Consider the following 25,439-nt stretch of genomic DNA (forward strand, 5'->3'; position numbering starts at 1 on the left):
TCAGAGGAAATTTGGAGACTTATGGGAAAGAAGTGCTGAAGAACCCGCAGGGATGTGTGTGCGCCTCTGTGTGTGTGTGTGTGTGTGTGTGTGTAGATGCGTGTGGCTGATCTGTGACTCATTGTGCCCGTTGGGGACTTTTGGGGTGACTCATGTCTTATCATAACGGAATCTAATGGCCTTCATCCGACTGATTAGACATTAACTGAACTGAAACCAAGGTAGTCACCTGCCTCCCGTCACATTCCATGCCAGCATTTCCATGCGGGAGTCTGTTAATAAACAGTGGGATCCTATATTGTTGGTCAGGTCAACTGTCCAACTGCTGACCATATTTGGTGCCCACATTTTGCCACATTCAGACACATTCCCACTCTGTATCTACAGTGCTGTCCAGACAAACTAATGTGGGCTGTACAGAGAGTCACTATCTGCCTCTCTCTCTCCCTCTCTCTCTCTCTCCTCCCTCCTCCCTTCAGGTTCACACATGTCGCACTCCTGACTACTCCAATAAATTTCAGATTCCTCCTTTTCTTCTTCTCTGCTCTTGTCTTTCTTCCTTTTTGTCCACTTTGCAAATGAGCAGGCCATGGGTGGCCCAGTCTGCTGCACCACGGACGAGAAAAACTAAACCAGCGACAGCCTGTTTGTTTTCTTTACCTCACCAACAGTGCCCCACACACCTACACGCCCTCACCAAAACTACCGTCATCAAACAAGCGCCATACATACACTCCCCTGCCGCCACATCTATGCCACACACACTTGCAGACCGCATTCTTACATCCCTACCCCCCACGCTCTCCCACACCACACACACCCACAAACACACCTGACCGACTTCATTTCCTGTGAGGCATGAGTCAGACGGCTGCAGTGCACTTACTGAGGTAATACATGGTTATTAGCCATTCTGATAATATAGTGTTGATGTGGCTGTCAAGACAACCTGAGCTGAACAAAAAGGGGGGATTGTGTTCATGTGGATGGGTGGGATGGGTCGGCGAGGATTCTTAGGAAGTGTTCGGGCATGCGGTGGGTCTATTAGCACGTCCTCAGGTGTGTGTGTGTGTGAGAACGTAAAAGGAGAAACTGTGTAAAGCGTGGAAACAGCCGAGAGAGCCATTCACCTGTTTTTTCTTGTAGAAGCCCTTCCTGTCACAGTTGGGTATACGAAAGCCCCTGGGGTTGAGCACGTTGCTGATCTTCAGACTGTTCAGGATGCTCTCCATCTCCCGTCGACACGGCCCCTGGTAACATACACACAAACACACACACAACATTCAGGGAGCAGTCAGGGAACGTGGACAGCTGGAGGAATGTTCAAGCAGCAAGTTAAAAAGTGCTCCTTCCAAACGTTTACAATGAACTCTCTGGACCTTCTATGTCTCTAAGGTTGGATCTCAGCTTTTAGGTCCCTTCATTTTCCACTCTGTCCTGGTTTAAACTCAACCTTGAGGCCACTGCTGCTGATGTTATTAGAGGCCGTTGATAGCCATACCTTCGTTGGCCACAAAATTGTAACCATAAATATAATATTCTGGATGCCTTGTGGATAATTTTTGTGCAAATGCCCGCAAACTTCTGCCTGACGTAGTTGCCGTCCATAATCCCTTTAACCTTATTTAACTTCTGAAATGGTGTTTGCTCGGTCTGCTCCATGTTGAAGAGCTTAAGTTACAAAACGAGACGTCAAGTGGTACCTTCCCTGGCAAACGTCTTAGAGAGCATGTAATTTGTATAATAATGATGTTTTAATGATAGCAGATAGCCTGCAGGGACCCTAAGGTTGGATCTGTGGACCACAAATTGCTCTGCAGAGCAATGTTTTGATGAGAGATTCCCCACATTGTTTGTGTCTTTGTGTGCTTTTCTTGCATGTGTGTAAGGGCAGCACGTGCCTACCACCTACAGTGGCTTGAGCAATGAGCATTTCTGCCAACAGCAGCAGTACAGTGCCAACATGAGAAACCAGGATGGTACTGAAAAAAAAAAAAAAAAAGACGAATTCGCCCTGGTGGCCTGAAACTGTATATCCCTCACCTGAACCCGGGGAAACAAAAAGTTGTAAATAAATAATACAAAAATGTAACATTTTTATGCCAGAGGAATGTTCTTATCAGGTTTTTGTTTTGACTCGTGTGGATTAAAAAAAAAAAACATAGTTCAACAAAACTAAATTAAAATATAATTTCGATATTTATTGTTGATGTGAATTAACTGACCAAAGTAGAACGTTGATGCGATGAGATCCCTGAAGCATTTCTAACAAACTAGTACTTTGTAAGACATTAACTGTGAGTAAAACTTCTTATATTTGGATTATAGATTTATATTAACAATCAACCTCAAAACAATCACCTTAAATATTAAATATTCCTAGAACATACTGAATTGTCATGTGAAATCGATGCAAAATGTCCCCTACTAAAGCTACACGTTGCAAAAGTCACGTTGTATCTCAGTGAAAACCAAGTCCAGTTTTAGTCCAACTAAACATAGACTGTATACAAGATATGGGCGTAGTTATCTGGTTGCAAATTATGGCTGCAAAAGGAAACCCCCCAAAAAGACCCACATGACTTCTGTTGGTTTATTTTTCAGATCCAAATGAAGAGCAATTTGACATTTTCTATGAAACCTTGTTGTGATTGACAACCTACATCAGAGTTAACCAAAGTGTAAAAATATTTAGAAAATGTGATTCCTCTCAGTAATTGTGTTAAGAAGGCAGATTATTCTGAGAGTTTTAATTTTATTATTCTTTCTTTGGCCCAGTGCTACTTTCTGTACTGTTTCAAAGAATTTCTGTTTTATTTTGAAGTTTAAATTGTACTTCCTGGGCCTGTGTTTGCTAGTGATTGCAGACACCTGTGGCTAACACTGCAGCTTCAGATGTGTCTCTCCCAGTCTCTGTGTTCACACTTTCTGCTAACAGTAAGTTTAGAAGTGATTTTCTCTCTGATTCTGGTTGGGTGTTTCTTGTTCAAGTCATTTTTGTTGTGAGAGTGTGAACTTTGTTTTTAAGCCTGTTGTAGCCTCTGACAGACTTAGCATTGGTTTCTGTTCACACAGGGTTAAACTCCTGGACTGATATACATTTTAGGCCGTTTTAAATGTACACACTGAGAGGGTAACAGGTATTTCATAGTATTCTTTTTAGGGTTGGAGTCACAAACGTTACCTTAATGTCTAAATTCTAAATGTTTTTTTTCTATTTGTTTTTTTCTGATTTTAAAGACAAATATCTTATTTTGCTTTGTCAACAAAAAATCTGCAAAACAAATCATTCAAAAGTCAAAACATTAAATGTTCTTATTGGCCAAAGCAATAAATTGGAAATACTATTACGGAATTGTAAAACTAGGTAATATTTCTTTGATTGCTCAAACATGTTATTTAAGTGTACAATGTTATCAAGTTATAAAAGCATAACTTTTCTCTTCAAGGTTTGTGAAGTGTTTAACGACAGTCTTTCAAAAAAATCTGAAATTGTAACTTTTTTTTTTTCAGATTTAGTCTGTAAGCCCCACCAGGGCTCTGCTGTAGTACATGACACTGACAGGAGTCGGAGGCCTTTCTGCTCCTACTTGTGACTTACATACTCGCTCTCCCTCTTGTTTTCCAGGGAGAAGTTGTGCACGTCCACGTTGGCTCCTCCGGACACCGGCTCCACCTTGTAGCTCTGCGTCTTCTTGTTCTGCTCCTTCTGAATCAGCTTGTTGTGCGGTGAAGGCCTGATGTCAGTGGACCCTCGGTAGTGTCCGCCCTTCGCAGTCGCAGCCCCAGGCAACACCGGCATCGGCTGCGTGGTGTTGGCCCCTCCATCTTCTACCTGATTGCCACCGTTATCTGTGGGGGTAAAGGTCAGTCATTTACTTTCTTTAGATGTTGACATATTTCATGACAGTGTCAATAAAATCGCGAATTCCATGAAGTTTTTTGGTCATTAAGGTGACGCTTTGTGCCACATTGCAAAGTGACTTGCATACTGTGTACATCATAACCACATGTCAGGTCTGGACCACGTTAGGGCAAGAAAGAAATTTTACAATAGAATTATTCTTGAACCCGTTTGTCATTTATTAAACTACAGTATATGCCGACATTTAGGAAATGCAGTCTTTTAATTATCCTCTCTTTTGAAACGCTGAACTGCCTTCTTATTTCAACATGTTTTAGATAAAGACAAATGGATTTTGCCTTAAAAAGATTGGGAAATACAACGGGGGACAGATTTCCAAAGAGTTATGGCAGCCATTGTTTTTCCTGTCTTTAGGGTCTGTTTGGGGACGATTAGTTTCTGAGTTATGCTTATGAGCTTTTATGTTTTTGAGATTCTTGTGGAACTCTGGTTATTTTGTTGTTCCTGTTTTGTTTGTCAGCAGATTTTTTTTTTCTTTGCGAAATCTGTTTCACTTTTGTGAATTTAAAAAAGAAAGCTGGGGACTTTCAACTCTTTATTTTTTCCTTCTTCACTTAGCATTTATCTGCTGCTATGTCGCTCTACACCTCCTGTATTTTCTCTTCAAATCTCTTTTTTGTTCTGTTCACCATGAGGCAGTGGGCAGTGGTGGCCTAGTGGTAAAGGAAGCGGACTTCGGTCCGGAAGGCCCCAGGTTCGAATCCACCAACTGCCAGGTTACCCCTGAGATGCACTGAGCATGGCATCGTCCTCAAGCACTGCTCCCCGGGCGCTGACCACGGCTGCCCACTGTTCACTTTGGTGATGGGTTAAATGCAGAGGTTAAATTTCGTTGTGCATGGTGTGCTGTGCTGTGCTGTGTCACAATGACAAATAAGTTTAAGTTAGTTAGTTAGTTATCTATGACTCTTCTCTGGCTTTTTTATTGTATACAGAATATCCACCATCTCTCTAAAGGTCATGAACTACTTGTTGTCATTGGTCCCATATATTTTTTAATTTACATTTTCACTTCTTAAAAGTAATATCAGAACTTTTACGCTGAAAGCTGTTTAGTTGTTCCTTCCTCTTGAATGCATAACCTTCATGTGTAGAAAAAAATAATTTTAATAATTAGTATCCTGTGGTGCTTTGGCCCAGAGGCAATGTCTCTGTCATTGGTGTGGAACCCCAGGGTTCACCTCCTGGGCAAGTTCAAATCCTGGTTAGGGTGGTTAATACCTTCCAGTGGACTCACCACCCGCAGGAAGGTTTGGGGGGGTTGGTACGGTGCAATGTGATTTGGGTGGCGACTGCTGCCCCGCGACCTGGTAACGGATGAGCGGATGAAAATGGATGGATGGATGGATGGATGGATCTTTTTGTAAATGTTATCCCCTTACAAATTGAAGTATGTTCAGTATGTTCTAACCCCCTAAAATATTAATACAAAATACTTCAAGTCAATAGAACATTGACACTCTATCAATTCTACATTGTGGACCCCTGGTTGCTGCTTCTTTGATTGGTGAGGCCCGATGTCAGGGCCACATGCTCCATTCATAACGGGTTGCAGCTGAAAGTCCACATCAGAAGAAAAACCAAGCCATGAAGTGAAAGGGGTTGCGTGCAGAGTTCAGAGAAAGGATTGTGTTAACTCTCAGATCTGGGGAAGCAAAAAAAAAAACCCCAACTGGTTCATTGAAGTTTCCCAAGGGCCACAGTGGCCTCCATAATTCTTTAACTGAAGAAAGACTTTGAAGATGGAAAACAACATCCAATAAAAGACTGCTGAACTCCAAAGTGAACATTCAAAGGAGGAGACAAGTCTGAGTAACTGAGGTGACCAAGAATAGGAAGGTCTTTCTATCTGAGCTCCCGTTGTCCTCTGTGGAGCTAATAGGAACCTCCAGCATCTTCAGGACATGTCACCTGTTTTGGGAGAGCACTCAGCTTAAAGAGACCTGACTATAAAAGGGGGAAGTTGGCATAAAAACCAATGACACCTGTTTAATGCAGGTTGACCCAATGTGGCAAAACCATCAAATGATGGACTGTGTTTTTAGATCCTGGTCTAGTGAACAGTCATGACCTCAGACCGGGTTAGTTCCTTATCTTATACTTAGCATTTCCTCACTTCCTCACAAACACAGTTGAGTCCAATGTCACCTTTTAGTTGAACTTGTGCTGGCGCTAACAAGAGCTTGTGAAGGTGGGTCTTGTTCCACTTCTATTTGAAGTCTGGCTTGTTTTGCTTTATATGTGACAATCATGTGCACCAAGTACCATCTAGGCATTTGACCAGGAAAGAAAAACGAAACAAAACAAGTGACATTACAATTTTTTAGATCCGAGTCAACACAAGCATTGGGCAGCAGCACAAACCTGGTCACAGCAGGACTTCAAATTAAGTTATTTCTTAAATACAGGTGCAACTTTATTGCTGCGGTCATTAAAGTCTCCAGTCAAATGGCAATAGATGATTGGTCTGTGGACTGGGTGCATAAAAACACCTGGATGATCAGTGAGGCCTTTTGTAGAAGTGAACTGTCTTAAACTTAAACCCGCCCTTCAATAATGACCCTCGACTACGTGGTTGAGAAGTCTTGCTGCATAGACCTTGTTGTTTCTTGCACAAGAAGAAAGTAGCGCTCTGTTAAGTAATTACTTTTGGAAAGACATGATCAAGTTAAACACTAATCCTAGTGTAATGAGTGCAAATTAATAATAAAAACATCAAATTTAACAACTTTTGGCTGCAACGTAAGAAGAAGAAAAAGAAAAAAAAAAGATAAAACTCGAAGGAATCTCAATTCATCACTGTAATCTGGCACAAGAATTTGGACTGCCCTAAAGAGGCTTGTTTAAAGCAGACAAATTAAAGTTAGCTCACTGCCTTGTGGGCTGCTTGGTGCCAGAACCCAAGCCAAGTAATAAACAGAAACATGACAATTTCATATCCACAAATTTCTGCAGTATGCAGACCAAGAGATTCAAGGGGACTCAAAGATCCTAAACAAGGCTATTTAAGGATTAGGGTCTCAGAGAGGGAGATGCAGTGGGAGGAAAAGTGGGAGATAAGGACACGGCTGTATTAATAGCCCTCAGTGCTGGAAAAAGATTCCTGTCAAATCATTGAAGAACAGCACGAAGGAGACCATCTGACCAAAGAGGAGAGGGCTACCGACGCTGGAACTTAATTTAGAACCAAGAGGACTAATCTGCTCGCCATGTGCCACCAGCTCCGCCACCAGACCATGTCCCAGAGGAGCGAGGGGACGATGGGAACACACATGCAGTCGGTTGCACAAACACACACCCAAACACAGTTTCAAACCGTTAACTCAAAGCAGATTTTGTGTTGGAGAGCTGCGGCGACAGTGGCCGACGGGCATGTAGGCGTGTAGCCCGTGTGGGCAGGCAGGCTGGCAGCCCACCCTTTCTTCATGACCACCTGATCAATTAGCGATGTGGTGGGGCTCCGCAAGCTTCGGGGCTTACCAGAACTTAGAATAACAACATGGGATGTCAGCGACGGCAACGGCTGCATCCAGACGGAGTCAGAAGGCAGCAGATGCCTCCTGTGGTTTCCCAGAAGTCATGAAACAAAATCCATAAATGTGCACAAGATGAATGAAAAGTGTTGAGCCTTGTCCATAATTCCTGCAAGCAAATACTTTTTTTTTTTATTGTCAATAAAAACTTTTGAGGGAGTGCAGGGCCATTTTTTGTATAAACACATTACGCAATTTGTTTATATAATGACACTGGAGTAAACAGCACAAACTGTGGTCGAGGAGAGTTGTTAATGTCTGGGAGGAGAAGCTGCCGACTGATGGTGGTGACAAGCACCGGACTGCACTGATGCAATGTGACCAATAGGGGTGCTTTGAACCACTGTGACATTCCCACGCGTTGATATGTGTATTTCTGCTATATTTGGCGGCAAGTAGCGGGAAATTTGTGTGAAGAAGTCGTGCATAGTGAGACGAACAGAAAAACTGACAGAAAAACTGAATGTGAACAGAAAAACTGACAGAAAAACTGACAGAAAAACTGAATCCAACTTTGTGGCCTAGCCTGCAGAGAATACTGCCTGTGATTGGAGGATTGCTGCTTCAGTCGCTCTGAACCAGCACCAAAAACCCTTCTGCTCACCGGGTGCTGCAGGCACTGCCGACAAGTACTATTTCACGGGCGGCTCAAATGCAGAGGTCGTTACGTTGTGTTTATATTTGCATGCGTGTGTGTGTGTGTGTGTGTGTGTGTGTGTGTGTGTGTGGGTACTATGACGATGCTTCTTCTTGGAGGCAGAAAAACTTTGCAGCCATTGTTGATAGATGACAAATGTTTGCATGTTGTGCACGTGTTGGTGTGTGCCTGTGAATGTCAGTGTGTGACTGCGTGTGCTTGCACACCACACATGGCTGTGGCCAAACCAAATAACCAGGAATTAGAAAACACACACAGAGGCTCCTGGAGGCCTGACGTCAGCAGGGCCCAAAACACACAGCAGTGTGTATTCACATGGAGGTGGCATGTGTGCCGTGTCACCAGTGTGAGCAGCGTTTCATCCATTCACATGGACGCTGGTCCCACCGGTCGCTGCTTGATAACGGGCTGGGATTTGGTGTTGGGTGTGTGTGTGGGTGTGTGAGTGTGTGTGTTGGGGAGCCTCACACATGCATACATATACAGACACACACCTTTATACACAGTCCACACTCCACACATATGACATGGACTTGTAAAAACACCAGAGCACAGTTTTATGCACAAAACGTCCTCCAGCTTTATTTAAAGAGAAACGGGGACAGGACATAAGACGAGGACATGCTCTGGTCTCAGCCTTAGTTAAATACTGTATACTTACAGTATGTATGTGGCATTCCTTAAGTATTGGTTTGAGGTAGCCAGGCTCTCTCTCTCTTTCTCTCTCTCTCTCTCTCTCTCTCTCTCTGCGTGTACTTGTTTTTGTTGCCTTTTTAAGACTTTTTCTGGTTAGAAACACTGGCTCTTTTTCAGCACCAGCAGTCTTTAAGCAGAACCAAATCCCGGGCTTATTGGAGCGAAACTTAATTCTTGAGCTCTCTGTTTAGATGTTAAGTTGTTTTATTTTTATATATTTTTTGTCCCAAACCACTTTTTACACCCAACATTACATAGGGGCCGTTTTGTAGTGGTGTCCAAATGTTTAGTGAGTGGAAGTAGTCCACTATACTAGTGGGGCAGTGGTGGCTTGGGGGTTAAGGAAGCAGAAGTGGGTCTGGAAGTTTTCAGGTACGAGTCCACCAGCTGCCAAGTTACCACACTCTCACCATGGTCTGAGCATGACACCGACCCCACACACTGCCTCCCCTGCTCACTTGTGATGGGTAAAATGCAGAGGTCACATTTCGTTGTGCAGTAGTGTGCTGTGTCACAATGACAAGTAATTCACTTTCCTTCCTTCCTCTCCTGTACAGTGTCCCACAATTCACTAGGAAATCTAGTAGAACCAATTTTCACTTTCCAAGCAATGTATCCCATCATGCATGGCAGTCATGATGACAAGGTGGAGAGAGGTGCAGCGTCTGTCCGTCTGTCTGAATTGTGCAACAGCAATGACATAATTAACTCTGCGCCAAAGTAACCAGTGAGTCCAATATATAGTGAATTATATATAATTTCCCATATAAGGAGTGATTGGTCGGACACAGCCTTTCCTTTTAATAATGCAAATTTAACATATAATGTCAGTGCTGCAAATTAGCCCCAGTACAAAATACAATAATGTGGGGAAGAGGACTATTAGCCTAGCCGAGCCACTGATGAAGAACATTTTCAACACATTTTCAAGGACAATTACAACCTGTTATTTCTCATTAGGAAATTTTAATTTTTGAGAGATGCAGATATACATGCAAACTTTTATTTAAAGCATTTTAACATGTTTGTATCTGGGTTTTTTTTTTTGCTGTGTGCAGCATCTCCAATAGCATTGCATTAGTTCCTGTTGTTTCTATAAAACCTCAAATCTGCATTCAACTTTTTGCAGTTGCCATGTCAAAAAGCTTACACCACCTCCTGCAGGGGAAAGGGATGACATGCATATTCTGTGTTTAAAAACACGCACACTCCCTCCTCCCTCCAGAATATTGCAGACTTTAACTTTGAGGTAAGGGATACCTTACTATTTATGTTGCCCCAATGAGTCAATAGAGACCTAATAATAGCTGCTAATGAGTGTGTGTGTGTGTGTGCGCGCGTGTTGCTCTACCTTAGTATAAACAGCCTGCACTCCCATCCTAGATTTTAACGCCTGTTACGCACGACGGCTCGAGTCATTGCGCACATCAGCGGAGATATGTGGCCGCCTGGTGCCGCTGGGGACGCGGAGATTAATGTCTGCGCAAAAACTCAGAGCCATCAGTGGTTTCATTTTCACAAACTTTCGGGAGCATTGGATTCGTTTAACCCAGTCTCACACATCACTGTGACAGTGACATGCCCCCTCCTCCCCCCTGAAGCCCCGCGGTCAGTGTTGGTGGTTGACACTGTAACACTGCAGCGCAGCCTCTGTCTTTTTCTGCCTAAGTCGATCAGACTAAACCTTTTAATCTCCTCCACTTTCATTACGACGCGCTAATTCCGTGTTTGCATCAGCGGGGACCTCCCCGTGTCTGGCCCCCACAGAGAACCTGACAACCTGAGCCGCGCGCCTGTCACATATCCTCCAAATAACAGCACACAACAGGTTGATTTACATGCAATTCTGTTAAATGACACGTCTCTACCTGGTCTCTGCGGTATGGGAATGCTGTTGAGTCGCTTGGACGCGGCGGGGGTGCACACTCCTCGCCCCTCCAGCAGCGCTTGTAGAGGTCGGATCTCTCCGGGCTGGTGCCGGCAGCTTAAGCCGGAGCCGCAGCGCGCAGTGTACACTCCACACGCTTGTCCCTCACCTAGGGCGCACGTCATGCAGCAGCCGCAGCCGGGCTCCCGCGTGCGCTCCGCGCAGTCCTTGGGCAGGGGCTTGCACTGCAGCAGCGCCCCGGCGTCGCACGGTTCGCACCGCACCACCGGCCCCACGGTGCCGACGAGCCGGGAGAGCGCAGCGAGTGCCGCGGCCAGACAAAGCACGCAGAGAGCGGGCATTCTGCCGATGGGAAGCTGGTCACAAAGGGACAGTGTGTGAGTTGTCACGCAGGCTCAAAGGGACTCTCTGTGACACAGCGATCCGGCTAGCCTTCTCCATCTGTGTTGTCTTTTACGCGAACTTCTCGTTTTATACAGGCTGGGAAAAAAAGGAGCCAACAAGTCACACCCTCCTCCGCTGTATGAATAATGTAAACGGAGAGCCCCGATATGAGGCAGCGCTGCATCCAGGCTGAGCACAGAGCACAAACATTTAATTCTGTTAATCACCTGATCCCATCAACCAGGGACCCGTGTCCTGCACCACCTTTATTCCCACACAGTCTTTTTTTAAACAAATGTGTTTGTTGAAGTGTGTCATGCACAACAAGTTAGTGCTTTGTGACTCACTTGATTTTTTTTTCTTCCTCCTGTGATGAGCCATGACAACGTATAATGCCCCCCCCCCCTCCACCCCCTCCAGCCCCAAGGAGAGCAGATTTTATGTGAATAAAATCTCCACTGCTCACTGTTCCCAAATCCGTGGAGGTTTCCACACCACTGGCCACATCCCCTGCTGGCACTGCAGAGGTATGTGAATGAAAATGCCAGTCAGTGCTAGTGCCCCCCCACACACACACCCACACACCTCCCCCCTCCCCCACTCCCTCACCCCCTCCCAATGCAAAACATTCCTCTGTGCAGGTGTGTAGGTGGCCTTCATATTAACCCACTGAAACAATAATGTCTTCACATGTAACCTCCCTGTGTGAGACAGACCACATGCTTAGTGGTGGTGGTGGTGGTGGCGGTGGTGGTGGTGGGTGCAGGCAGCTGGAGAGGGATTGCTTTACTGTTCTCTGTGGTGGAAGCTGCTGCAGTGTTTGAAATGCACATCAGTCAGTGGGAGCACCCTCAGCTACTGAGCACGTGCAGACCAGACTGCATACCCGAGCCCTCGGGGCTAAAAAGCTGCTCACCTTTCACATATCCAGGCAGACCCTGGTGCTCTGGCACTTTGCATACACTCCACCTCTACTCCACCACCGACACCATAGTGCACCCATCCCCATGTTTGACCCCCCCGCCCTCACCCCCCCACAACCCTTCACCGAGACAAGATTTTTCATAGAACTGGAATAAAAATGTCTAGAATCTTCGGGCTCAGCGTTCTGCCACCCTCTTGTCCAGCATATCTCAGTGTTCTGCAATAATAAATGTGAGAAGGGACACGCTGAGAAAATAAAGCAATCAGTTTCAGACCTTGTTTGAGTTCCACCACAGAAGCAAAAGAAGTGTTGAGACTGCAGTACGGAAAAACAAGCAGCGTGAAAGGAAACACTCCCGGACACGGAAGAAAATGTCTCCAGCTGAGATAAGTTTTATTATCGCTTGAGATTTTTGTGTCTGTTTGCATTTTTCCATGTCTAAAATGTTCAGGTCGCAACCTTTGGCTTTGTTTATCGTCTGCTCATTCCATCTGAATGTGTAACTTACCTGAAGTGCCCTTAAACTCGGACTGATTCAGCAAAACCACAATTCTGGGAAACATGAGCACTTCCACGAACTTCGGTACACTTTCTGGGTTTATTTTGTTGTAGTATAAATCTGGCCAGGGTTTTTTCTGATATGCTGTTATTGTTTCTCTTACTGTTAAACCCATTTTCAGACAGCACATAAACAGCTCCACTGGAACCCACATTCTCTGGTTTAGTATCTTTTTTTTCTGTCTTTAATCAAACATCGTACAACACGAGAAAGATGGCCTGCTGTAATTCCTTCCATTTTATAAAAGAAACTTCATTTTCTCCTGCACGTACATGTGGATCAGCTTTGAACTCTGAAAAAACAAAAACAAAAAACAATCAGAACATTCTCTTTTCATTCACCCGGTTAATGTTAGTATTTCCTGGTAGGGAACCAGAGCCGGCAGTCATGAAATGAAATGCGAGTAAACTGTACACGGCTAGTCGTTCATCACAAAGACAAACAACTGCTGTCAATGAACCTAATCACCATTGTCCATTATTTTTACTGATTCCAAACCAGAATGCTAATCAAACAGGCTTTTTTTTTTTTTAGAAATTTAAATCAAAACAAACAGGGATTTTACCACAAACTTGCTCATGGACTACAGGTCAATTTAACTGTGAGAAACTCCTCGCTGCTGCTGAGCTGCCATCCAGTAGCAAACTCATTGCTTACCGTTGCATCTTCTTTGTGGCCGACAAACAACCATACAAACTTTATCTACATTACTGCCACTTAATGGGCTGAAATGCTAATCGTTCCCCAGAAAGGTTAAAGCGGTACAAATCACATATTAAAAATTGTATTTTGAGTTATTAGTTAATCGAAATCAAATACATCCTCACTTTCATACTAAAAACAAATGAAATCCGATCACCTGACGGTCAATTACTTTTTTACATTCCCTTGTTGCTTTTATTGTGTAGTGGTTAGCACGCCTGCCTTGCGAAAGAGAGCAGATATTCCCAGAGAAACCACAGACTTGGCGCCTCCAAAGGGCAGCCTGTTGCAACAGATCTGCTGTTAACACAAGAGTTTCTCAAGTGTGGGATTAAATAAATTCAAATTATTATTATTATTATCATCAATAATCTGCAATAAAGCACTTTCAGCTGGAAAGAAATAATTTAAAACCATTTAATATTTATTGAGGCTTGAACTGAACGGTTAAAAAAAAAAAAAAAACTTTGCCAGGCCATAGCAATAACTCCCTTGACTCCCTTGGCGTGCCCACAGATACATTGGCAGGTAGTGGGAAACTAACTTTTGGTCATCATGTTTCATTTGCCCTTTTGTTTGTTACAGAGGAATCTGATATTCCCACCCTTATCTTCTTCTTACGTTAGAATCCCTGCATCATCTGCATTCCCAAGCGATTGGTTTCCACATTGCAGCATATTTCAGCAACTGCATCATTAATTGGAAACACAAAGTTGGTGACAGTCGTCAGTAATACTGGCACAATGCATTTATAATTTGGGGATTTGCGGGAACCAAAAACCCTAGATCAACGTGGTCGTTTCCTTTTTCCACAAGTGATTACAGCAGCAAATGTAAGTGTAAACATATATAAATGCTTTCTTCATATGTGTGCTATACCATCAGCATTTACCACACTGGCTCACCACACTGTGACCCACACATCGCATTATACAAAAACATGCATTTTATAGGCCATGCACGATGGATCATGTTGACGGCACTGTTATTTAGTGTTTGGTCACTTGGCCGACATTCAAGTTCAAGTCTGCTACAGTTAAGCCCCAGTTGGGGTAAAAATGAGTCTTCCTCTGGTTCACTCACACTCTGCACTACCTTACTGAGGAAGTCATGTCCGTTAAATTTATTTGCTGTCAACAAAGTTAACGCGACTCCAAACCAAAGTCAACTTTGTTTTTTTGACCCAACAGAAAAACAAGATCTGCATTAGATCAATAACTTTGATTCGTGCAAGGACAGAATGAGTGTGTGTACTGTGTATCCAGATCCAGCATCCGTATACTTAACACTGCTCTAATGCAAAGACATATGTTACACATGTTATTTTCACACACTGTGTGTGCCTAAAATAGCATCTCAACTCTGAGCCCTGCTTTCCGACCGGCCTCACAGAGCGCAGAGCAGTCATGTCCGTCAGGTCGTCAGTCAATGGCTGACAAGCCGTCCGTTCTAGGAATACAGAACATCATCTCAATTAATCACGATTAATCACAAATTATGATAATTATATATATATATATATATATATATATATATAATTAATATACAGACACACCCAGTAACGTGCATTCTGAAAATCCTTTTTTTTTTCAACAATTCTCATTTCCAGCAGATTCCATTTGTTATCCGGTATTCTAAATGTAAAGGCGATGACCTGTGTGATCAGTAGTACCATCTGATCACACTGTAGTACCACCACTGTTGTTTGAGTTGTTATGAATCCAATTCAAACTCTGCATGGATTCGGAGGTGACCGTTCTCCTTTGCTCCTTTGCTACATATGACTTATTTGTTACATAATCCAGAGCGTGCACTCATAGTTTTATTACTATTTTTGTCTAATTGTGGTAAAAGGAAAAAAAAAGTATATTATTTTTCAATTAAGACTAGCAACTAGAAATTAGGTCTAAAAATATTTGAGGACAATGTTAATCGTTATAAATGTGAGCAGAACAGCCAAGTTCTCCCACCAAATTCCACTCTTACCAAAACTTCTAAAATATGCAGTACTTCTATTTTTTTTCGTAGCTTTGGCTAATGTCTGTCTATGGATAATTGCATTTACATATATACAGACTATGGTTCTGAATGTGTTACATACACTTGGCATGGAACGTGGTTTTAGTGTTTATAGATCCCGAAAGCCTTATAAATCTGCTCAATATAATGAGAAAAAAAGGAAAAGAGAACAAAAAAAAAAAAAAAATCACCTAAATCACGTCTAACTTGATAATGATCCCATTACGTGACTCCCTCATCTTGTGTTTTCTGTGTAAACCATTTTCTTAGAGGTTTTGGCATATTCCAGGAAGGTCAACAAGTTTAAATTAATTTAGAACTCCTTTAAACAGCCACACAACAGCAATTCTTATCATCAAAATGTGTTCCAGCTTGGTAAACATGCTTATTTTGGGCATTTGCTGCTATTATTGTGCTGCTCAGCCAACACAGCCACTTTCAACCCTAACCTTCTTTTTTGTATTATTTTGATGTGGTTGAGTTTCTTTCCCATCAGGAGAATGAATAAGATGTAATTTTGTTGAATGATGTTGTCTGTGGCCTACACAGGGGGGAGCATAAATAATGTGTTGTGCTGCATCTGAGGCAACTCATTTGGCGCTCCTTAACTCAGCAGGAGTGTTGACAGCAAGATGGTTCTTGTCCGTGAAGAGGAGAACACGAAGATCCGATCATAAAGCGTGATTCATTTTTACAGGCTGATAATTGCATCTGGGATGTTTTGGGGCCTTCAAACTGACTGTATGTCATAAAATTTGGTAAACTCAAAGCAGAAAAATGTCAGGATTTGTTGGTGGAAGTTGGAAATCTGCTTGCCCCGTCATAGTCAGAAGTGACATCTCGCTTCACCGCCTAATGCTTTAGACCGTCTTGATTTCAGTAGAGCAAAGAAAATGGGATGTAGTCGTATGTCAGATGCCAACTTGGGTGGCAGACATCTGCGTTTGTTAACCACCATCCTCAGACCCCATTAATTTGGCTCTTTTGAGGTCAGGACATCAGTTTCCAGAAAATCCAAGGCTGTAACTCTAGCTGAATCAGCTAGTATTCCCCTGAAGGTTCTTGTTGGAGTGAGAGCAGGTAAATAACCAAGTCAGTCCAGTCCCGTCTAATTTTTATGTGTTTTCCAACGTGCACAGCCGTGAGATTTTCCACATGTTCCTCCACAGCCACCAGTGATTTGGGTGCAAATGTTTTAGACGTCGACTCTCGACTTAAAATGGATGGCAGAAATTACAAGTGTTCTAATGAGGTTTGTGACTTTTACGGTACAGGGTTGTGTTGCTGTCCCACAAAGCCGCCTCTTCCTTTAGAAATAATGGAGAAACTTCTACTAAAATCAACTGTCACTCACACTTTTTTAAAGAAAAAAAAAATTCGACTGCTGATCGATTGCTCTGCAAGACTGAATTCTTTCGGCTCAGGTCTGTTTTAAATAAATTGATAGAATGAAAAACGGCTAAGCACTTTTTGTCACTATGTGCCTGACATGGTTAGAGAAACATCTGGAGGCAAGAAGACAAGAAGAAAAATGTGTGGAGCTAGAAAGGTGAAAAAAGGAGCCAAGAAAAGAGCTTAACTAGCTGTAGGTTTTAATCAAGGCAGCTGCATGTGGGAGCTACCAGAAGGCGGTGAGGTGAGGCTTTCGAGCATGTGTTATGAAGTGTCGTGGTAGAGTCTGTCGTTTGTTTGGGCTGGAGTTAGATATGCCTGGCAGCTCTCAGCAGGGGGTCTGGGTCCTGCCCAGCAGAGGCTCTGTCTAATTGGTCAAACAGGCAGTGTGGCATCTTGGATTAAACTCATGCCTGGAGGCCAGGTTAGGCATACTTGGCAGCACAGTCGTGTGTTCACAGAGACTGTCATCTGGTCAGCCGCCCTCCCCCACCAGCAGCAGGAGGAGGAGGAGAAGGCTGTTGAGGGAAGGAGATACAGGGCTAGACAATCTCGCCCGGTGCTCTCAGGTTGACCAACTCAAGTGACACTTTCCTGAGAGTGAGCCAAGTCCGGACTGCTAAGAGGATCAGTTTTCCCTTCCTGCCCTGACACACATACCCAGCTAGCAGCGCTCGGATATCTCCAGGCACACTGCCCAACGAGGCCAACCACTTCAAACACTGTTCCACGCTTTTCTAATAGCTGTGTGGTTTTGTGGCATGGGCAGGATCAGAGAGTGTTTCACTGCAAAGACAAAGTCCTCGCTAAGAGGATTGGGATTCTTAAACCCAACACTCACATATTCACAGGTATAAAGCCAGCAAGGTCCAGCCGTGCAGTTCACACAGTACAGATTAGCACGGAGCAGAAAAGACAATACATTTGTGCAGAGCAACGCTAAGGTTGAGACTAAAACACAGGAAGAGAAAGTGGAAGACTGGAAGAAGGGAGGTTTTGACACGGCAGGGTGGAGAGACGCACAGTCGCACAGAGTCTAATCTTGGATCTTGGAACGTTAAGGCTTGCACTCAGCACGTCGCATGTGGTAATGTCACCTCCAGAGAGCTGGGGATAGACTCCAGAGAGCTGCCTGAATAATCTCTGAATGGACAAATGGGACAAAAGGATGAAGGCAGAAATGAAAGCCATAAAATCAGTCAATTCGTCTCAATTGCCCTTTTTACTGGCTTCATAAATATTCACATGGGAAATAATACCTGGACGTAAATCTTAGACAACAAATTTTACTATGAGGAACCAGAAAATGCCACATTGTTTCTTTGGACTGCAGCATCTGTGGCTCCTAGATGTGACTTCTACCACATTCCCAATAAAATAAGAGATTTTACCTGGACTTTTTTAACACAACCATGATGAGGTAATTAGCACTGTTGCATCTACCGATGATTGCTGCGTTCTGTACTCTGCGTTTTTGCCTCTGCACGAGGTCAAAAGTGCAGATGCACAATGTAGATTTGTCTTAAACAGAACCCAGGTGTCAGGTGTCTGAGTTTGGCTCATCTCAGACCAGATGAACCTAACAGCCCTAGCTCATCTAAATATGAACTTGGATTTCAGATCATTGATCTCAAATCTCTCTGCCTGCCTTTTGGGCTGTGACATATCAGAATTAAACCAGACCTTGTTTTAAGAATAAATTAAATAAAGTAAATTAAAATGCTTTTTGCCAAAATAAGTTGTTTTTTCCCAAAGTACTGGATGGAGATTGGTACATAATCAGTGTGTTCTGCTGTTAGAGAAGGATGGATTTAGATGTTTACTGAAGTCTTTACTGTGCATCATTCCTGAGTGTGTTTTGATCATCGCTCTATATCCAGGTCAGAACATTTCAAGTTCTTTCTGAATGAATCCTCGTAGCCGATCACACTGACCACATTTGGAGATGGTTTAGGGAACATGTAGCCACACACTTTCATGTGTAAATGTGAGTTTGACCTCAGGATAATTTAGAGACGCCTCCATACCGAGGTTTCACACTAAACAGAGGAGGATTTTTTTTTGTAATGTTCTTTACTCATTCTTTTCGTGACTGTCGACATTCTTTCTTGATTTGGTGTCACTACAGTATGAAGTAGAATTTACTGCATAGTTCTCACTCAAAAACTGTAGTTTTGAGTTGTAGGGTTTCTTGTAGAAATGCAGTGGTGGGTGTACTTTCTATGTCTCTGCAGTACCAGTAATGGCTTCCTTATTCTTATTGTCTGAGCACGGTGGGGTCATAGGAGAAGCACACTGGATGCATTTTAATACCAGGTGTAAACCATCACTACTGTCCACTTGGGATCAGATCTGTGAGTGGGGGGCTCTCTCCATTTCGAAGCGAAAGGTTTTACAATGCAGCAGTGTTCTGTCTGTAAAAGCAGTGAAACTACAGCCAATTATGCCCAAATGCAGTGCTATCAAACGCTATATATTTTGACATATGTTGGGGCCTCACATGACACTGAGCAGGTGTTTGCCATAGTGCAAGCTGAAAGGCAACATGTCCTACACACCAGCTGCAGGGCAGCTCCACGTGATGAACCCTGACGCCTGCTGAAGCGGCCCGCCTGACATACTGTTTGGATTGCGAGTGAATGATTAGGCTGCGATGTGAAGCGTCTCCACCACAACGTGTCCTGACGGCTGCAGCCCGGCAGCTAACAGCTGCTCTGAGCATCACCTTGTTCCAGTGGATGCCTTTCATGATACACGTGACGATGGGGCTGACAGGGTGTGGAGGAACGTTAAGGAGTGACCGCGTTGTAACGTCATGTGTAACAGTAACGTAGGGAGGACTTGTGTACATGGTCGAAGATCTGCTACCAAACAGGACTACGGGTCATGTTTATAGAATTTTAGCTGTAAACATGACGTGAGTGCTACAGATGCTAATTCTGCCTTGAGATTGCTGGAAGAAAAAGAATGTAGAGCAGCAAAATGTAGAAATGTATACAATAAAGGTGCCAAGAGTAGGAAGTGTGGTACTGCACGAGCAAGTCAGCAGTAATAAATATGGAAGTTTGGCACATAACTTGAGAATATAAGAACAGTCAAGTACTGGGTGGCTGGCGAGCTCTGTCGTCAGAATGACGGATGGGTGCATGATAGATGATATTGTAATCTGTCATGAGAGTAGAGTGTAGGTAGAAGAGAACGTGTGAAGATCTGCACCCGAGAAAACAGGTCTTTCTATGTTATTTATTGCATTATATTTAGAAACGTGGAGCCTTCTCTGAAAGAATGTTTCTCTCTTTGTACTTTGACCTTTAGAAAAATCCCCCCAGAAACCCACACTCTTGGATTTAATAATGAAAAACTGAGGCCAGCTAAAAACATTTTTTAACCAGAGAAACTAATTCTCTTCCAGTTGTTCCTGCCAAGACTAAAGTTTTCCCTGTGAGACTGATTACAGCGGTGTAATGTAGGTTAGAGGCATTTAATCAAACTTTAAAAAAAAAAAAAAAAAATTCAAATTTATTTTGTCATTGACGCATTTGTTTGACCATAACAAGTCAAATCCCTGCTGGACCGACTGAAAGTCATGACTTTAAAATCCTCTTCAAATGGCAGATTATTTCAGAGGTTACTGATGACTGTGGGTTTGTGCTGTACGTTCACATGCATCATCCTGTGCTCCTTGCATCAGTGATTGTGTAAAGGGCATTTTGAGCTCTGCAGATTGTTTAACTGAATAGAGTGGGGGTGTGTGTGCAGAGAGAAATTAATGGTTCCCCCAGCTTATCGCTAAGCAGAGCGAGAGGTGATGTTGGTGGGGGGCAGTGGCAGTAAAAGGTTGGTAAAGTAAATACTCCATGCTCCTCTGTCAGCAGTGGAAAAAGAGAGAAGAATGAAAATGTAATCTCACTCCAGCTTTTAAATCTGTCTCCCCCAGCAGGACCTTGAGAACAACACGTTTCCCATCAAATGGCAGATTAATCTGGTGTAACTCATGCACGGTCACATCCCGGTGCTCTCCCAGTGCTGGGAAGGCTTGTGTGGGAGTTTGGCGAAGGAGGAATGACAGGGGAATGATGGGAGGAGGGGCTCAGAACGTGCATCATATCATTTGATTTGTGGGGCGTGAGTCGGGGGGCTGGAGGGAAGAGAAATAATAAAGATGCCTCGAGTGAAAGCAATATTGCCTCTTGAGCCAATATCTCTGAGGAACTGTCTCCCAGAGTCTGTTTTCATGCCACCTGCTCTGCATTACAAGGCTGCTGACAGCAGAGTCTGGAGGCTGCTGTTCACATGGGCCCATGTGGGACTGAACTGTGGCTCGAACAGATTTCATTTAGAGGTAATCAGAGACATCAGTGGATCACAGTGACTGTGACTGGGGACACAAATTAACTTTCTCCCTGCTAACTGCAGTTTGAGGCTGACGCGTACCACTTACCATCAGATCAAAACCCCGAACTGACGAGGTCATTTTTTTTTCGTTTATGCTACAACCAAACAAAGTATTTCTGTGAGCGATTTTTGTTCCCCCAAAGGATTAAGTTGTGAAAGATGAATAAACTAGTGTTGTAGTCAAGAGCACCCAACCCGAGACTATGTCAAAACCAGTGCATACCAAAACCAAGATTTGAAGGGGTTAGACCGAATCAAGACAGACCAATCTGAACAAACAGAAGCATTAATCAATTTATCCTAATTACAAAATAAATATTAGATACATTTCCCTTTTTTAGAACAACAAACAACATTTTCGTCATCTCAGTGTTACACTCTGCAGGGAGTCCTGCTTGACCAAAACAAGACCGATTTCAAATGCAATTGATTCCATGACAAGATTAAGACTTTGAAAGTAAAGTCTCTTGATCTTGAGATCCGTCTTAACATTATATTGATCGATTCAAGTACAACATCCCTAGCGTAAATAATTCAACATTTGTCAAAAATTGACCAGAAAATGATGGAATGTAAATCAAACTAATAGCAGAAATGGGATAAGGTTTATTGAAAACTGAACTACCAATGACTTTGCAGTAACCCCCCCCCCAATGATGGTAAACTGATGAGCCATGTGTATTGGTGTTCACACTGGATACTTACCCTGAAGCATCACTACCTAATTATTGGCCTCCGACCGACATATGCAGCTTAGAAATAATGGTCAACAAGGGAAGAATCTGAACTTTACTGATTTGAACTTTGGCTGTCTTAGCAGAAGACAAACTGCTGTGAATCCCTGAAAGATTTCCTAAACCAATGAAAAATGGCCCCGAGAGACGGGCTCCAGTTGTCTCCAGTAGGAAATGTATGTTAGTATGTCATCAGTTTCACAGCTCTCTGTTTCTGCACATGCAGACTGAGCTCCAGCCTGGAGCCGGTCAGCTTCAAAACTCTTTGTTTCAACCGAGAGCAGGCATAATTACAAAAAGAGCCTTTATGCTTTGAATTCTGAGGTATTTGCGTTTCTGAAAAAAAGCAACTATGGCCTTCATGAAGGCTGGAAAGTCCAGAGTTTCGTTTAGTCTGGACGGTACAAACACAAAGACGGATGGAAACGGTGACTCAGACGCCTACTTTTGCTTCCTGATTAGGTCTCATTAGTCAGAATGAATCCTGTCCTGATTCATCACTCTTCTATCTCCGCACAATGCTGCCAAGCAGTTAACTTCTTCACTTAAAGCCAAAACTGCCTTCATGCTCTGCTTGGCTGTTGGTGTCTGAAAAAACAAAAAAAGATTTACTCGCTTTGCTGGTTTTATCATTTTTTTCTGCTGACTGCAGAAATGCTTCCAGCAGCTGCAACTTCTTATCCAACCTGCTGTGAAGAGACGCAGAGTAGATTATCGCAACTACGTATCTTTTTACTTCTTGCACAGAGGTAAAAACCGAAGGCACCACCCTACTTTGAAGGATAGAACCTTAAGGATTTTTCTTGTCAAGATGAACGCATGTATTTTTAAATCATGGAATCGTATATTCACTGATTTTTATGACACAAGAAATGTAGTCTCACCACAGCTGCTGAAGTTAAAGCAGTAAAAACAGTCATTGGAATTACTTTTAAATTGGCTTTTTTTCATCTGTTATTGAACGCATACACTTTTCGTGTTTTGACTCTGTGTCGCCCTACAGATTCTAAAACCAGGGGTCAATCCAGCAGCCTAGCAATTTAAAATAAATGGCAGAAACAAACATGGAATAGAGTTTTAGACCCCGGTCAGTTAGTACTTTCCCATGGAGTTAACTGCGTTGTGCGGTAATTCTAGGTTAACTATCGATGATCATGCAGGTTTAGCCAATAAATATTTTACTGGATTAACCGTTCTTACCTTCTGTAAAGTTTGTATGTAGCTGGACTTTAGTTTCCTGACTTTGAGATTTGACTCTAAAGCAACTGGGCAAACCTTTCGGCCCACGGGCAAAGATTAGGTTTAAAATTTGACCCGTGAGCCGGATCATTATTGGTTGGCTATAGAATGCTGAGCAAAATAAGGGAAATCAAATGTACAAAAATAAACCTAAATGTTCAAGGATAATTTGATGTTGATTCGTTGTGATGCATGAAACAGAAGGATCAGTCTTTAGCATGCCTGCTATTTTGTAGTGTTTGGTGGGTCGGATTAGAACGCCCAACAGGCCATAGTTTTCCTGAGGCTGCTCTATAGTACATTTAACCTTTACGATTGTCCAACGTTGACTTTCGCCCGTAGACCTTCTAATCAGGGGCTGCTGCAGACATTGTCCATGACTTCTGTCAGTGCCGAACGTACTACTCTGTTGGGTACTACTCTGCTTTGCAAAACCCATACATTAGCAGGTGAAGAAGAGATGCAGAAACTGATGTTAAAAGCCTTACACAACCAGAATATCTACGCCCCCCTGTCCACCATAAAACCAGAGCTGCTCACACGATCTGCGCAGTGACCCTGAACAACTCATACATGTCAGATTCATATTTCCTGACCATATAGTCTAATGTATTTTTTCCACAACCACCTGTGAAATTTCTCATGTTAACTTTATTTCTGACAAAATATTTGGGAGCCAGTTGACATAATGAAGTAGAAGAAGAAGACAGTGTGAAAGGTAGAGAGAGGGGTGAGGAAGGCAGGGAGAAAAAACAGTGTCATGCCTGCTCATGGACTCATAAGACCAACACATACACATGTGCACACACACAGAAGTACACACATACATATCCTTTCTTGGAAAGCCACAAGTTTCTAATTATATCCTAGGTTTCAAATAAAAAGTGTTTACAGCCAATTCGTTTGCGTAAATGCCGTTTCTGTCTGTGTGGAGAGATGCAACCATTTCTGCCCTGCTGACAATAAATACTTTATTGCATTTATTTGTCATGGCTTTATGTTGCACTGCCAAGCCCTCGGCAGAATTGAAAAAAGCAAATTTTCCCACTAATGACTGCGTGTGATTTACAGAGTCTGTCTTTGACATCGGGGTGTCTGCGCTTTCAAACCCAGGGTAATTAGACCTCTGGAGCTGCATGTGGCGCAAAACACATTGGACAGAAAAACGCTGCTCTTCCCAGAGACACTCTGCTGTGTGGTTTGGGGTATGATGCTGCTTCTGCTGCTAAAAAGACAGGGCATGAGAAGGGAAAAAAAGCCTGGAGGTTTCCGTTCTGAGCTCGTGCACAGACACATGCACGCGGACAGAGGTCAATGATATCTGAAAAAAAAAACAAAAAACATAATGATTGGCTTTGACACACTTTCAAAATCAGATACAAGGGGAGAAGAAAGAACATATAGATTGACTCAGTGGGGATCCAAAGACTTAGTCAGGCATGAGCTGTTCCCCGCCGAGCAGAGAAAGAACAGAGTCCCCTCCCTCCCTTTTGTCCTCGCTGACCCCGAGTGCTAACCCAGTGATTTCAACAGGTCACCAAAGAGCAGGAGTTCACACTTTTCTTGACACCCCTCACCCCTTCTGACTCCTCCACCTCCTCCCCCACACCCCCGTTCCTTCACCCTCCCTCTCTCTTTCTCTTTCTAACTATGTTTGTTGAGGGGAAAAAAAGAGAAGGTAGCGCTGAGACTTTTCTGTTTTGGGTCCTTGTTAAGTGATTTCTAATGACACACTGCTCTCGTCGGCCACAACATGTATTTTAGAGTAAACGAATCAGGCAGTACATGGCCTCATTAAGTTGAAAGTGCCGCTGTACGCCGCAAAAGTACATGTTGCACTGGAGCCAGGCCGTTCACACACACCAGGAGGCAGGGCCGCAACACCAACATCACAAACACACCAAGTGTTGGTGTGTTTGTAGGTCCAGGGAAAAAAAAAGCCTAGTGTTGAGCAACAGATGAAGTGAACAGAATGTTGTTGGGTTTTTCCAGCGAGCTGCCTGTACACCTGAGACTGTCCATAATGCTCCTGGCCTGGTTTTTGTTTAAAAACCAACGGGGGTTGACAGGCAGAAACAGATTTTGTGGAAACAATGACGCACACGACCCGCGTTCCTCTTCCTAGGTCTCATCATTCAGGATGTATCCCTCCCTGAGTCATCACATTTCTGTCGTGGGACACTTTTCCTAAAACATAAAACTTGTGCACATAAAAGATCTGCTTCAGGTCACTCAGGTTTCCTGTGCAGCCTGTGGAGAGCTGGTGTCATTGTTGAATCAAAAAAAACAAAAAAAACTGAAGGCATGTTTCCACTGAAAGATTAGTACCAGGGTTAAGAAACGGTACCAGGACATGTGTGCTTTCCCATCACTGCCATCCAGGAATTTCT

General features: G+C 43.3%; 1 protein-coding gene across 1 annotated transcript in view; it reads right to left on the reverse strand.

The window, feature by feature from the left end:
- igfbp3 (insulin-like growth factor binding protein 3) overlaps positions 1 to 11,219 on the reverse strand; it is a 23,928-nt gene extending 12,709 nt beyond the window's left edge. The window contains exons 1-3 of the mRNA XM_008338490.3: positions 10,681 to 11,219; positions 3,602 to 3,852; positions 1,131 to 1,250 (exon numbers count right to left, since the gene is read on the reverse strand). Of these exons, the coding sequence (XP_008336712.1) occupies positions 1,131 to 1,250; positions 3,602 to 3,852; positions 10,681 to 11,041 (732 nt within the window). The 5' untranslated portion in view covers positions 11,042 to 11,219. The remainder of the gene's footprint in view (positions 1 to 1,130; positions 1,251 to 3,601; positions 3,853 to 10,680) is intronic.
- Positions 11,220 to 25,439: the final 14,220 nt, after the last annotated feature.

This window comes from Cynoglossus semilaevis, chromosome 2 (assembly GCF_000523025.1).
Source record: "Cynoglossus semilaevis isolate Cse_v1.0 chromosome 2, Cse_v1.0, whole genome shotgun sequence".
Taxonomy (NCBI): Eukaryota; Metazoa; Chordata; class Actinopteri; order Pleuronectiformes; family Cynoglossidae; genus Cynoglossus; species Cynoglossus semilaevis.